General features: G+C 42.9%; 1 protein-coding gene across 5 annotated transcripts in view; it reads left to right on the top strand.

Moving 5' to 3' along the window:
- LOC143815893 (arf-GAP with SH3 domain, ANK repeat and PH domain-containing protein 3-like) overlaps positions 1-9439 on the top strand; it is a 220709-nt gene extending 211270 nt beyond the window's left edge. For 4 of the 5 annotated variants that reach the window (XM_077295633.1, XM_077295632.1, XM_077295630.1 and 1 more), the window contains 3 exons: positions 1559-1745; positions 2460-2631; positions 2714-9439. In XM_077295633.1, coding sequence (XP_077151748.1) covers positions 1559-1745; positions 2460-2631; positions 2714-2804 — 450 coding nt within the window. In that variant the 3' untranslated portion in view covers positions 2805-9439. The remainder of the gene's footprint in view (positions 1-1558; positions 1746-2459; positions 2632-2713) is intronic. The other variant, XM_077295631.1, reaches the window with a different exon arrangement.
- Positions 9440-12819: the final 3380 nt, after the last annotated feature.

Raw genomic sequence — 12819 nt, 5'->3', positions numbered from 1 at the left:
ATTAAGCATCCTATTTTTAGAATGCATTCCGCATTTTTTGTGCACATGCTGCATTTTTTTCTGCGGCGGAATCACATTCCGGAAAAATACGCAGCATGTTCATTAAAGTGCGGAATCGCGGGGATTCCGCACATATAGTAATGCATTGATCCGCTTACTTCCCGCATGGGGCTATGCCCACCATGCGGGAAGTAAGCGGATCATGTGCGGTTGGTACCCATGGTGGAGGAGAGGAGACTCACCTCCAGGCCGTGGGAACCAATACAATTGTTTATAAAAAAAAAAAAAAGAATTAAAATAAAAAATCATTATATTCTCACCTTCCGGCGTCCCGCACAGCTTTCCCGCTCCTCGCGATGCACCGGTCCCAATAATGCATTGCGAGAATGACCCCAGATGACATAGCGATCTTGCGAGAATATCACGATTTTTTATTTTTTTTATTGGCATGCGTATTCCCGATAAACACTAGCGTTTTGCAAGCGTAATTAGCTTGCAGAATGCTAGCGTTTTCCAAGCGATCTGTAGCATCGCTTGGAAAACTGATTGACAGGTTGGTCACACTTGTCAAACATAGTGTTTGACAAGTGTGACCAACTTTTTACAATTGATGCTGCCTACGCAGCATCAATAGTAAAAAGATCTAATGTTAAAAATAAAAAAAAATTAAAAATAAAGATATTCTCACCTTCCGGCGTCCCGCGCAGCTTTCCCACTCCTCGCGATGCTCCCGGTCCCAATAATGCATTGCGGCAATTCTGCAACGTGTGCACTTAGCCTTAAACAAGGCACTTGTTAGGCAAGTGACAAGAATAAGATAACAGCAAAAACTGGCCACTTTTGATGCCGTGGCAGTGTTTCTTTAAATTCAACATGTCCATTTTTTCCCCAACATCACTTATTAAAGTTGAGTAAGAAGGCATCACACACATTTATTGCTTGGATGATGGTTAGGTGATTCTTTTTTTATTGTAGAGGAAACCAAACAAAAAAACTGTATGATCTGCTGATCATGGCTTGTGTTAGTAATACAAATTAATGAAAAGATTTCCAGAAATCTTAGCATCCTTAGAATCTTGAAAATTGTTAGCTTGAATGTTGTATGTGGTTACTGTTTTTTGTATTTCTGTATAATAGTGGAAATGAATGTTTGCTGCTAATGACTGCATTATTCAAGGCTTTTTTTATTCGCTAAGGAAACAATAACATTGTCCTTGGCGAACATTTTCGCAGTATTTAAAAAATTGTTTATGTATATTTTCCTAAAATGTTTGCCATTGTTTTATTTTAAAGCCAAGTCTGAGACATCCCATCAGAATTTGGCACAGTAGCACCTCTGTTTTTAGAATGTGTAGAACTGAGTCCTTCCGATTTCAGTGGTATGAGGATGATTGTCAGTCTTTGTGACAGTCGTGGTATTAATAAATGACATTTAAATTAGAGCGATTTTGTATAGTCAAATGGGAACGGCTCCTCCTGTAATGTTTGTGTGTTTCTTTTGTATGTAATTGTGAGGGTTCTAAAGAGTGGAGTAATCTAATCTGTTATTTTCTTGTAGCTGACCCCTTTATCCCAGAATCCAGTTTTGCCTTCAACAGTGAGATCATACCAGAGACAAACTTCGATGGGAGTGGACATCAGTAACAGAACTTATGAGACCTTTCTAATTCCCTCCAAACCACAACCCCCTCATAGATCCTGGAGTGAGGAGATGCCACCACCACTACCTGCCAAAACACATCGTAGTGCGTATCTTTTATTATTATTATTATTATTATTATTATTATTATTATTATTATAAGACTTTAATAGCAGACACTAGGACTCGAAGATGCCCCTAAAACTTAGAAAGCTGTCGCCAAACTTTCACTGAACCTTCTCTCTCATGACATATGCTCTCATGGAAATTTGAAGGCCCCCATGTAGCTGAACCTGCCGATATGAGAGGGTTCATCCTACTTTAATACACTTTGTTTGGAGACTTTTCCTCCCTGTAGCCATTAGATTGGTGATGAATCCTGTTGAAATCAGCAGAATGAAGTCTAACATCTATAACTATTTCCAGTTTTTTACTAGTGAAGGTGTATGATTGAATTTAAGAACAAGAGGAGTGAAGCAGAAGTAAGGCCATAAAAGGGAAGCATAGACAAAAAATAAAATTAGATGTTTGCTGGCACTCAGATTGAATATCAATCTCAATGGTGTTATCTCTGATGAAACTATCATTTTAAACAAATCCCCTTTGAATGTTCTGCTTCCTCAACACACTGATCAGCTGTTTTCAGGGTCACCTACCAGCACAAATATTAAGCAGGGCTTGTACATTAACTTAATATTATTATACAGAGTGGACATCCTAATGAATTGTATAATCATTATATGTAATTTCATAATTATTACTTTCTGGTTCTGCATTCCCATTTTCTCATGTTTGCCATGTCATTTTTCACCCTATAAAGTTCATGATTTTTCTATGCACACACCTGTCATTTCGGACCGCCCTCTGAGTATTTCCTCTTGTTCTCCTACTGGAGAGGATTGGGAAGGGGTTTCAGAAGTTGGATTGCAGCGTAGGTCATCTGAACCTGCACGATATACAGCCGAACATGCTCATAGCCAAACGCATAATAGGTAAGACTGATACCATCAAAACTGTTGTTACAGTTATAGGATGATTCTATTAGTCTTCAATGTAACTCTTGTTTGTTTGTAGTTTGAGCATGGATGGAGTCAAGTCTTACCGAAGAGTGAAATGTTCTCAGAATTTGGAAAGTTCTACACAAGCAAGACCTCCATTACCATAGACATAATTTTCTTCCAGGACATTGCACAGATGTGGTTGGTAAGGGGATGTAAAATGGGCCTTATAAGCACAATTATGGCAATATATGGTACCATAAAGCACCCCTATACATTTCTATATCTATTTGGTATAACAAATGACAAGAAGCTACTTTCTTCAAGCTGATTTTCCCACTCATGCACTTGTAGAATATGGACAAAAATATTACGGTACTAATTTGATACTCATAAAAATAAATTTGGATGAAGGGATTGTGAGTATCTCGAAGCATCTGATATGTGTATTTTTTTGCTGTAACCCTTTTCATATCTCCTGCATGTTGCTTTTACCGCATTATATGATTATTTTTTTTATGAGATTAGTTGCAGCTTCTTAGGATAGCCTTCCTCATGGAGATATCAGCTTATCACAGCTACATCACTGAATTCTTCCCCCATTGTACACTATGCTGGACTGGAGAAAAAGATATGAATACCTGGGGAAAATGAATATTATCCTTTATTTATTTGCTGCAACCATTTCTCAGACATTGGAAAAGAAACACTTTGTTAGAAAGCATATTAAAATTTAAGACCCCCAAATCGATAAAAAACTAAGAGTTAGTCATTCCGGTAACGGTATTTCCAGGAGTCCATCATGACAGCATCACAAGGAGGTTGCTCTTCATATCCTTGATAGGGACAGGAACACAGAAGAGGTTAAATAGCCCCTCCCCACCTCCACCCTTCAGTGATTTTACAAAGTACCACACCAGGATAGATACAACACAATTTTATTGAACTTCCTCTCTATACATGTTTATATGACACATCAGACAGGAGTTCAAGGGAGGGTAAATAATGGGTGCTGTCATGATGGACTCCTGGAAATACCGTTACCGGTATGACTAACTCTTAGTTTCCAGGTCGTCCCTCATGACAGCACCACAAGGAGAAATACCAAATAACTCCTATTTAGGGCGGGATTACAGCTTGGAGGACTTTCCTTCCAAAGCCGGTCTGTTGATTTGACAGAACGTCTAGTTTGTAGTGTTTACAAAAGGTATTTGAGCTAGACCAAGTTGCCGCCCGGCACATTTGGTCCATGGATGCACCCGCACTCTCTGCCCATGAAGCAGATATTGCTCTCAGAGAGTGGGCTTTAAGGTGTTCTGGAGGAGATTCACCGGCTGAAGTATACGCAGCACAAATGGTAGATTTAATCCATCTGGCTAGAGTCGCTTTTGAGGCTTTTTTGCCTCTATTCTTCCCAGATATCTGGATAAAGAGGTTTGAATCAATTCTCCAGCCGTCTGTAAGTTTTAGATACTGCAGTACTGTTCTCTTAACATCCAGGGAATGGAGAGAATGTTCCTTATCATTGTTGTAGTTCTGACAGAACGTAGGCAAAATAATTTCCTGGTTTCTGTGAAAGTCCGTCACAACTTTTGGAAGAAACGAAGGATCCAGCTTTAGAACGATGCAATCTTCTTGTATCCTTAAGTATGGATCTGTTATGGACAGGGCTTGAATTTCACCTATTCGTCTTGCCGTCATTATTGCAACTAGGAAGACAGTCTTGAATGTTACAGATTTCAGGTCTGCCTGATCAATCATAAAAGGCACTTAAAGCCGAGACCTGTACTTTCAGTGCACTAGGCCTCAAGCCCATATCAAAGCCTGTTTGGAGGAAATTTAATATCTGAGGAATATCTGGTTCTTGGAGAACAGATATTGAAGTATTGCTCTGTGCACAAAATTTCTTCCAAATTTTTAGGTATATAGCCGAGGTCACCGGCTTTCTGCTCTTTTTTCATGGTTGAGATGACCGACTCTGATAGTCCTTTTGATCTCAAGATCTCCTTTTCAAGATCCATGCTGAGAGCTGCAGCATCTTTAGATTTTGATGGACCAGCGGTCCCTGCGTTAGGAGATCCTGCCTCAGTGGTAGTAGAACTGGGTCTTCCATCGCCATCCACTTCAGCAGAGAAAACCAGCTCCTCTTGGGCCAATATGGCACTATGAGAATCACCACCATTAGACTTTCCTGAATTTTCCTCAAAACTCTGGGAATTATGGCTAATGGAGGGAAAGCGTATGCAAGTTCCATGTCCCAATGTTGAGCCAAGGCATCTATGCCAGCCGGATTGTCTCTTGGATTTAATGAAAAGAATTTTTTCGTTTTTGTATTGTTTTTTGAGGCGAATAAATCTATTTGCGGATTGCCCCATTGTCGAGTTAGCTGAGTAAAGACCTCTTTGTTTAGAGACCATTCTGACAGCTGCACTTTCTCTCTGCTGAGAAACTCCGCTATTTGGTTCTGTGAACCTTTTAGATGCACCGCTGTGATGGATTTCACGGAATTCTCCGCCCAGGAGAATATTGTTTCTGCTAGAGCCTGAAGTGGACGGTGCCTCGGTCCTCCTTGATGTAGGAGAAAGGCTACCGTGGTCGAGTTGTCTGAGAAGACTCGGATGTGGTGTCCCTGCATCTCGTGTTGGCATCTTTTTAGTGCTTCCCAGACCGCTCTGAGTTCCCTGTAGTTGGAGGAACTGTCGCGTACTGATGATGGCCATGTCCCCTGAAGGTATCGTCCTTCTATGTGGGCTCCCCAGCCTCTTGAGCTCGCATCAGTGGTTATGTTTACGCATGGAGATATTCTTCATGGCTTTCCTCTTTTGAGGTTTTCTATGTTGATCCACCATGAGAGGGACTGTTTTACCTCGTTGGGTAACCACATCTTGTTGTCCAATGACTTTTCCTTCCCATTCCATACTGAAAGAACTTCTCTTTGAAGCGTTCTGGAGTGAAACTGGCTCCACTGTATGCTGGGAATGCAAGAGGTCATGAGCCCTAGAATCCTCATAGCTTACCTGATGGAAATGTATTTGCGTTTCTTTATTGCTTGACGTTCTTTTTTGATTGACCATTGTTTTTGGTCTGGTAGGAAGGAGTATTCCAGTTCGGAATTTAAAAGTACACCCAGAAATATTTTCTGTGTCTCTGGTTCGAGACTTGACTTTTTTAAATTTATAATCCACACCAGACGGTTCAGGAGTGACATGGTAATCCTTAAAGATTCTTCCATCTGTTGAGATGAATCTGCTATCAATAACAGATCGTCCAGGTATGGGGCGATGAGAACTTCTTTTTCTCGTAAATGGGCCATGACCTCTGTCATGAGTTTTGTGAATATCCTTGGGGCAGAGGAGAGGTCGAATGGTAGACACTGATACTGGAAGTGAAGTATGCTCCTGCAGTTTCTTATTGCAAATATGAGGAATCTCTGATGTGAGGGATGGATGGGAACATGATAGTATGCATGTTTGAGATCTAGCGTGCACATTACCGAGTTCTTTTTTTATTAACGGTATAATTGATTTGAGAGATTCCATCTTGAAGCGTTTGTACGCCACCCATTTGTTTAATGGTTTTAAGTTTATTATTGTACGGTATTCTCCGCTTGGTTTTTTTATGGAGAACAGACTGGAGTAATGACCCTGAAAATGCTGATGATGGGGTACTGGTATTATGACCTGTAAGTCTAAGAGTTCCTGTATGTCTGTTAGCAGCCTTTGATGTACTGCTGACGACTCTGTCTGTGTTAAACAGAATCTCTTGGGGGGTAGATGAGTAAACTCTATCTTGTACCCCTGTGCAACTGTCTGTAGAATCCACTGATTCTGAGTAATGTTCTGCCATCCCTCTAGGAAGTATTGTAGTCTTCCTCCTATGTTGTTGGCGTCATTGTTTGCTGGGACCTGACGGTTGGTCTCGAAAGGACCCTCTTCCTCTGCCCCCCTTAGGGTAGCTCCATCTTCCGGACTTCCCTTTCCCTCTGTAGTCCTGTCTTGGGTGGGAGCGAGTTTTCCGAAAGAATTGTGTTTTCTTTGGCTTCTCTTCAGGGAAGCCTTTTTTCTTGTCGGACGCTTTCTCGAGTAGCTTGTCCAGGACTGGACCAAAGACGTGAGATCCTGAGAATGGAATTGAACACAGCTTGTTCTTTGATTGGGTATCTCCCGTCCATGATCTCAGCCATAAGGCTCTTCTTGCTGCGTTTGACAGAGCATTATTTCTAGCAGCAAAACGCACTGATTCTGCTGAGGCATCCACCATGAAATCAGTCGCCATTCTCAGAACTGAAAGAGACTTTAGGATTTCTTCCCTTGGAGTTCTGTCTTTAATATGACTTTCCAGCTCGTCCACCCAAAGACTCATGGATCTTGCTACAGAGGTAGCCGCTATGTTCGTTTTCATAATGGCGGCTGACGATTCCCAGGCTTTTTTGAGAAGATCTTCTGACCTTTTATCCATTGGGTCCTTTAACCCTGACGAATCTTCAAAGGGGATAGCCGTTTTTCTTGTGACCTTGGCCACTGGGATATCAATTTTCGGAACGGATTCCAAGACCTTAGTCTCCTCTGGATCAAAGGGAAGACGGTACTTGAAGTCTCTCGGGACTACTAGTTTCTTCCCCACGTCTTCCCATTCTTCCATTATCATAGCTGTTATATGATTGTTGACTGGAAAAACTCTATTCCTGCGAGTTCTTAGGCCCCCGAACATTTCATCTTGAACCGATAGTGGCTCAGACCAGTCCTCTATTTTCATAGTGCTCCTAACTGCTTTTAGCAGCACATCCGTATTTTCGGACGAGAACCGGTATCTCTTCCGTTCTTCTGGAAACGCAGCCGATGGATTACTTTCTTCATCTGAGCCTGGATCGGAGTACCCTGAGACCTCTCCTTCCTCAGAACTTAAGTCCATATCCCATCTAGGCCTTTTAGGCCGTGGAGACTGGGGCGGCACCATCGTAGACACTGTAGCCTGGACTTCGTCTCTAATTATGCTTTTGATATTGTCTAATAACGAAGCCTGTTCATCTTCTAGAAGTTTAGCAATGCATTTTTCGCATAACTTCTTTTTATAGCCATCCGGGAGCTTGGTGGTGCACAGCGGACATCTGATAGTCCTTTTCCTGTAATATAAAGGGGATCCCTGTAGCTACGGATCTAGAGTACTGTAATGTCTCCCATACCACGTACTACTCACCTGGTCCGTGGGCAGCTCTAAGGATTGGACGTCTGGACGGCTAGCACCTTCCATCTTACTGAGTCAAGTGTGCTGTCAGTTGTCCGTCATTAAATAGTTAGTCTTACCCAGCTTCAAGACATCTGATTCGTCCTCCTTCCGAGCTCAGCTGCCAGCTTCCATGGTGATTCCAGGTCCCCAGCTGTACTGCGCATGCGTCATCCGGAACGCACGCCGACCAGCCTGGGACCCAGATTCTGGCGCACAGTCCGGCCGCCATCCTGTTCCGGCCTCTGCCTTCCCCCACAGCTTCCCGGCGCCCAGAAATGCTTTGGCGCCGCCGACCCCGGGAATCCGGCCACGCCCCTGGAAGTCGTCACCTCTGACTGGGCGCCGGACCGGAAGTTCGGGGAACGACACCAGCACCGCCGTACATGGAGCCTGAGGGAGCGCCGGCACCGCAGCCGCAGCCGCAGCCGCCGTCTCAGAGCCCCTTTTGTGAGGGGATGAGACAGGCCCTGGGAGCACACAGCTCAACCTAGTTGCGGAGGTACCTCCGTCGGTATCCAGCAACTTTGAGGAGTCTTCACTGCAAGACCCTCGCGGCCAGAGCCCCCTCCGGGAGGATGGGACCGCACTCAGGAGCTCCTGCTCTACCGAGACCTGACTTCAATCAGGTAAAAATCCATCTTCTGGAGAACTCTCTCCTGCGTCTGTCCCTGATAGGGACAGGAAAAACACTGAAGGGTGGAGGTGGGGAGGGGCTATTTAACCTCTTCTGTGTTCCTGTCCCTATCAAGGATATGAAGAGCAACCTCCTTGTGGTGCTGTCATGAGGGACGACCTGGAAGAGTATATGCACTCCTAATACGTACAAGATGTTTCCTACAGATTAAAAAGATTACAAAATAGCATACTGACTGTTTTGATTTTTTTTATTCATGTATTTTCACATTTTCACTTGGCTGTGGATTTAAAGTACCAACTGATATCTGTCTACATGCACTATATATATATATATATATATATATATATATATATATATATATATATATATATTATGGGTACAGAATCCGATTTGTGCAGACGCTGCTCTTATTGAATTGAATGTTACGATCCTAAATAACTGATGATTAACTAAAGCACCATTTCTTATAAGATGAATTATCCTGAACTTAGAGCTGAAATGTGAAAGAAGCATCAGTACTAAAGAAGTATTTCAATATGGCTAATGTGGCACATGATTCCACTGTTGAACAAAATTGTCTCAGAAGCAAATCCGTTTAGGTGCTGTCGAGCCTTCACCTAAAAAAAACCCTCAGTTTTGTAACAAGCCCGACATTCTATGCTTTTGAGAGATTTTTAGCTGTTCTCATCACATCATTGATGAATCCAGATGAGATATCTAAAATAATTGTAATAGTTCTGAAAAGGGTAATGAAAAATGTTGATTTGCTGGAACTCTTTGGTAAACTTAAAAATTATTTTAACTTTTAGCTCGCTATGCATTTGTTGTCCAACAATATCCCAACTGTTCCAATCAGCAGAAATCTTGTCAAATAAGGATTGGATTTTTTATGCAACAGACCTTTTGTTCCCTGGAGATAAGAAAATAAACTACTAAACATATATGTTTCCACTTATTTTCCTCACAACAAGGCATGCTTAGATGTAGAGAATGATTGGGAAGATGGCTATTGACCAAACACTGTTTATGGTCTGTAACTTTGCTTCTTAAAGTGAACCTGTCACCCCGTTTTTTGAAGATGAGCTAAAAATAGCGTTAAATAGGGGCAGAGCTGGGCGTTACATTAGTGTCTTTGTGTGCCTTTATAACCTACCTAAGCTGCCGAAATACCTTTGTAAAGTCACCGTTTTCTGCTGTCACTCACGCTGGTCTGGTCATATGGGCGTGGTGACAGCGCTGTTTCTCCCCCAGAAACCTGCTCATCATTACGTTGGTGGCGTAGTGGTGTGCGCATGTCCAAAGTGAAGATCCACTGCCCAGGAGATTCAAAACAGCGCGGTCTTCGCTATTCGCCGTTTACCGGTGGGCGCGGCCATCTTTCCTGTGGCCGCGCGTGCGCAGATGGAGCGCTCTGCAGCCTGGGGCTTCAGGAAAATGGCCGCCGCGATCTCCATCTGCGCACGCGCGGAATCCCGCGGCCATTTTCCTAAAGCCCCGGGCAGCAGAGCGCTCCATCTGCGCACGCGCGGCCACAGGAAAGATGGCCGCGCCCACCGGTAAACAGCGAATAGCGAAGACCGCGCTGTTTTGAATCTCCTGGGCAGTGGATCTTCGCTTTGGACATGCGCACACCACTACGCCACCAACGTAATGATGAGCAGGTTTCTGGGGGAGAAACAGCGCTGTCACCACGCCCATATGACCAGACCAGCGTGAGTGACAGCAGAAAACGGCGACTTTACAAAGGTATTTCGGCAGCTTAGGTAGGTAATAAAGGCACACAAAGACACTAATGTAACGCCCAGCTCTGCCCCTATTTAACGGTATTTTTAGCTCATCTTCAAAAAACGGGGTGACAGGTTCCCTTTAAGACTCTCTTCTGAATTTTTTTGTGCCCAAAAGGGATCCGAAGCATGCCATGAAATTAGAAAGCTCTCAGACTAAATATTCTTTGGCAGACTGTTATCTCCCTTGACTCCCGTATACAATGGAATGCATGGCTCCGCACTAGCATTTGTGTGCTGTCATGGTCTGCTGAGTTTCTGGGATTAGGTGGTTTGAGGGTTAACTGGGATGGCCTCACTCTGGGATTCTGGGAGGCTTTTTATAGCCTCTTTGTGGAGCCATCCTCTGTTGCTTATACTCAGACCCTTGGCCGAGTGTGTGTGACCCTGTTGTGCCTGTGCTTCTTTATGCTTGTCTGGTTCTGATCTGGTTCTGTCTCCGTTTAGAGTTCCGTCTGTCCCTTTTGTACTGCGCTGCTATCTCTGTGTATGACTACTTGCTTACGTTCTGACTGTTCTCTGCTCGCCCCTTCTGTAGCGCGCCGCCCTCTCCGTGTATGACCCCCGTTTGTACGACTTTAGCTTTCCCTTCCTCTATTTCAGGGTGCCTGTAAAATCCTGCACTTATCTCCAGTAGCAGGACACTAAGCCCTGCCCCCTGTGGTCACCTGATCATAGGTCCTTCTGTTTTCTGCTACCTTCAGCACGCTGCGCAGGTCCCATCTGCCTGAGCTTACCCCGGGCTCTCCTGCAGTTTGGGTGAGTCACCCTGCTCAGCCGTGGCAGCTCGCCGGTGCTGACAGGGTCCTGATATGTGCCCTCTAATAGCTATTGCCAAAAGGATCTGGAAGTGGCTTAACTCCTTACCAAACAAAAGGATTTCATGAAAAAATTCTAACCACAAGCCTTATGTCCCCTGACAAAATCTGTATTGATGCTCCGTAAAAATATGATGTCAAGAAAAAAGTAGTGTTTTGAATTTTAATGTCTTTTACATTTGTTTCTGTGCGAAATAAGCTTTGTCTTCAACTGAATATAAATTATACTAGATGCTATCTCATCAAGAGGGTGGTAATGTCACAATGGGGGCAGGCTTTGCAGCGTTGAGAATCTCTCCCCCCATGTGCTCACCCACCTATCCACTCTCTCTTTCCCCATGTGCTGACTTTTCCCATCTGTGCTCCTAATGGCATCCTGTGATAATCTAATGACTTTTGTATCAGGGGAGTCATGTGCTTGATGCCTACGCTTATACAGTATGTATTGTTTTTGTCCCAGCGATGCTGTTGCTCTTCAAGAGTCTCATTTGCTCATTGTTGTCTTCAACGTTGTACCTTTGCTGCTTTCCTTTCATTGTCATTGGCATACTTTTTAGGAGGAGCCATGTTGACATTGATATTTTTAAATGGGTTTTCCCACAAACGAAAGTTAATTTTAAAAATTGTCTGTGTCTGACCGTGTACAGAACATACCACAGCTCCTGGGCAGGGGAGGAAGCTAAAGACAATACTAACATTACAGCAGGAGATCTAGATCGCAGAGGATACATTTTGTGAGGTAAAATATTGTTTAAAAACAGTCAGTGAAATATTTAACCTTACAAAATGGATCCTCTGTGATCCCCTGCTGTATTGTCAGTATTGTCTTTTGCTTCCTCCCCTGCCAAGGAGATGTGGTATGCTCCGTACACAGTCAGACACAGAAAGAAAATTTTTAAAATGAACTTTGGTTCGTGGAAAACCCCTTTACCCACAAGGAAGGTTTGCACGTTAATCACCGGGCCAATTTTTACAATTCTGACCACTGTCCCTTTATGAGGTGACATATTGTACTTCATGTTAGTGGTAAAATTTCTTCGATATAACTTGCGTTTATTTGTGTAAAAAACCAGAAATTTGGCGAAAATATTGAAAATTTTGCAATTTTCAAATTTTTTCTTTTTATTCAGTTAAACCAGAGAGTTATGTGACAAAAAATAGTTAATAAATAACATTTTCCACATGTCTACTTCACATCAGCACAATTTTGGAAACAACATTTTTTTTTGCTAGGAAGTGATCAGGGTTTAAATTTGACCAGCGATTTCTCATTTTTACAACAAAATTTACAAAACCATTTTTTTAGGGACCACCTCACATTTGAAGTCACTTTGAGGGGTCTATATGGCAGAAAATACCCAAAAGTGACACCATTCTAAAAACTGCACCCCTCAAGGTACTCAAAACGACATTCAAGAAGTTTGTTAACCCTTCAGGTGTTTCACAGGAGCAGAAGGAACGTGGAAGGAAAAATGAACATTTTACGTTTTAGTCACAAAAATGATCTTTCAGCAACAATTTTTTTTATTTTCCCAAGGGTAAAAAGAGAAAATGGACCTCAAAACGTTGTCCAATTTGTCCTGAGTACGCTGATACCCCATATGTCTGGGGGACCACTTTTTGGGCTCAAAAGGAAAGGAGCGCCATTTGACATTTTCAAGCTAAAATTGGCTGGAATTGAGATCAGACGCCCCGGATGTGCCTAAACAGTAGAAAC

Source organism: Ranitomeya variabilis, chromosome 3 (assembly GCF_051348905.1).
Source record: "Ranitomeya variabilis isolate aRanVar5 chromosome 3, aRanVar5.hap1, whole genome shotgun sequence".
In the NCBI taxonomy this organism is placed as follows: domain Eukaryota; kingdom Metazoa; phylum Chordata; class Amphibia; order Anura; family Dendrobatidae; genus Ranitomeya; species Ranitomeya variabilis.
Note: the sequence above shows the minus strand (reverse complement) of the source record. Positions and strands in the feature narration are given on the sequence as shown.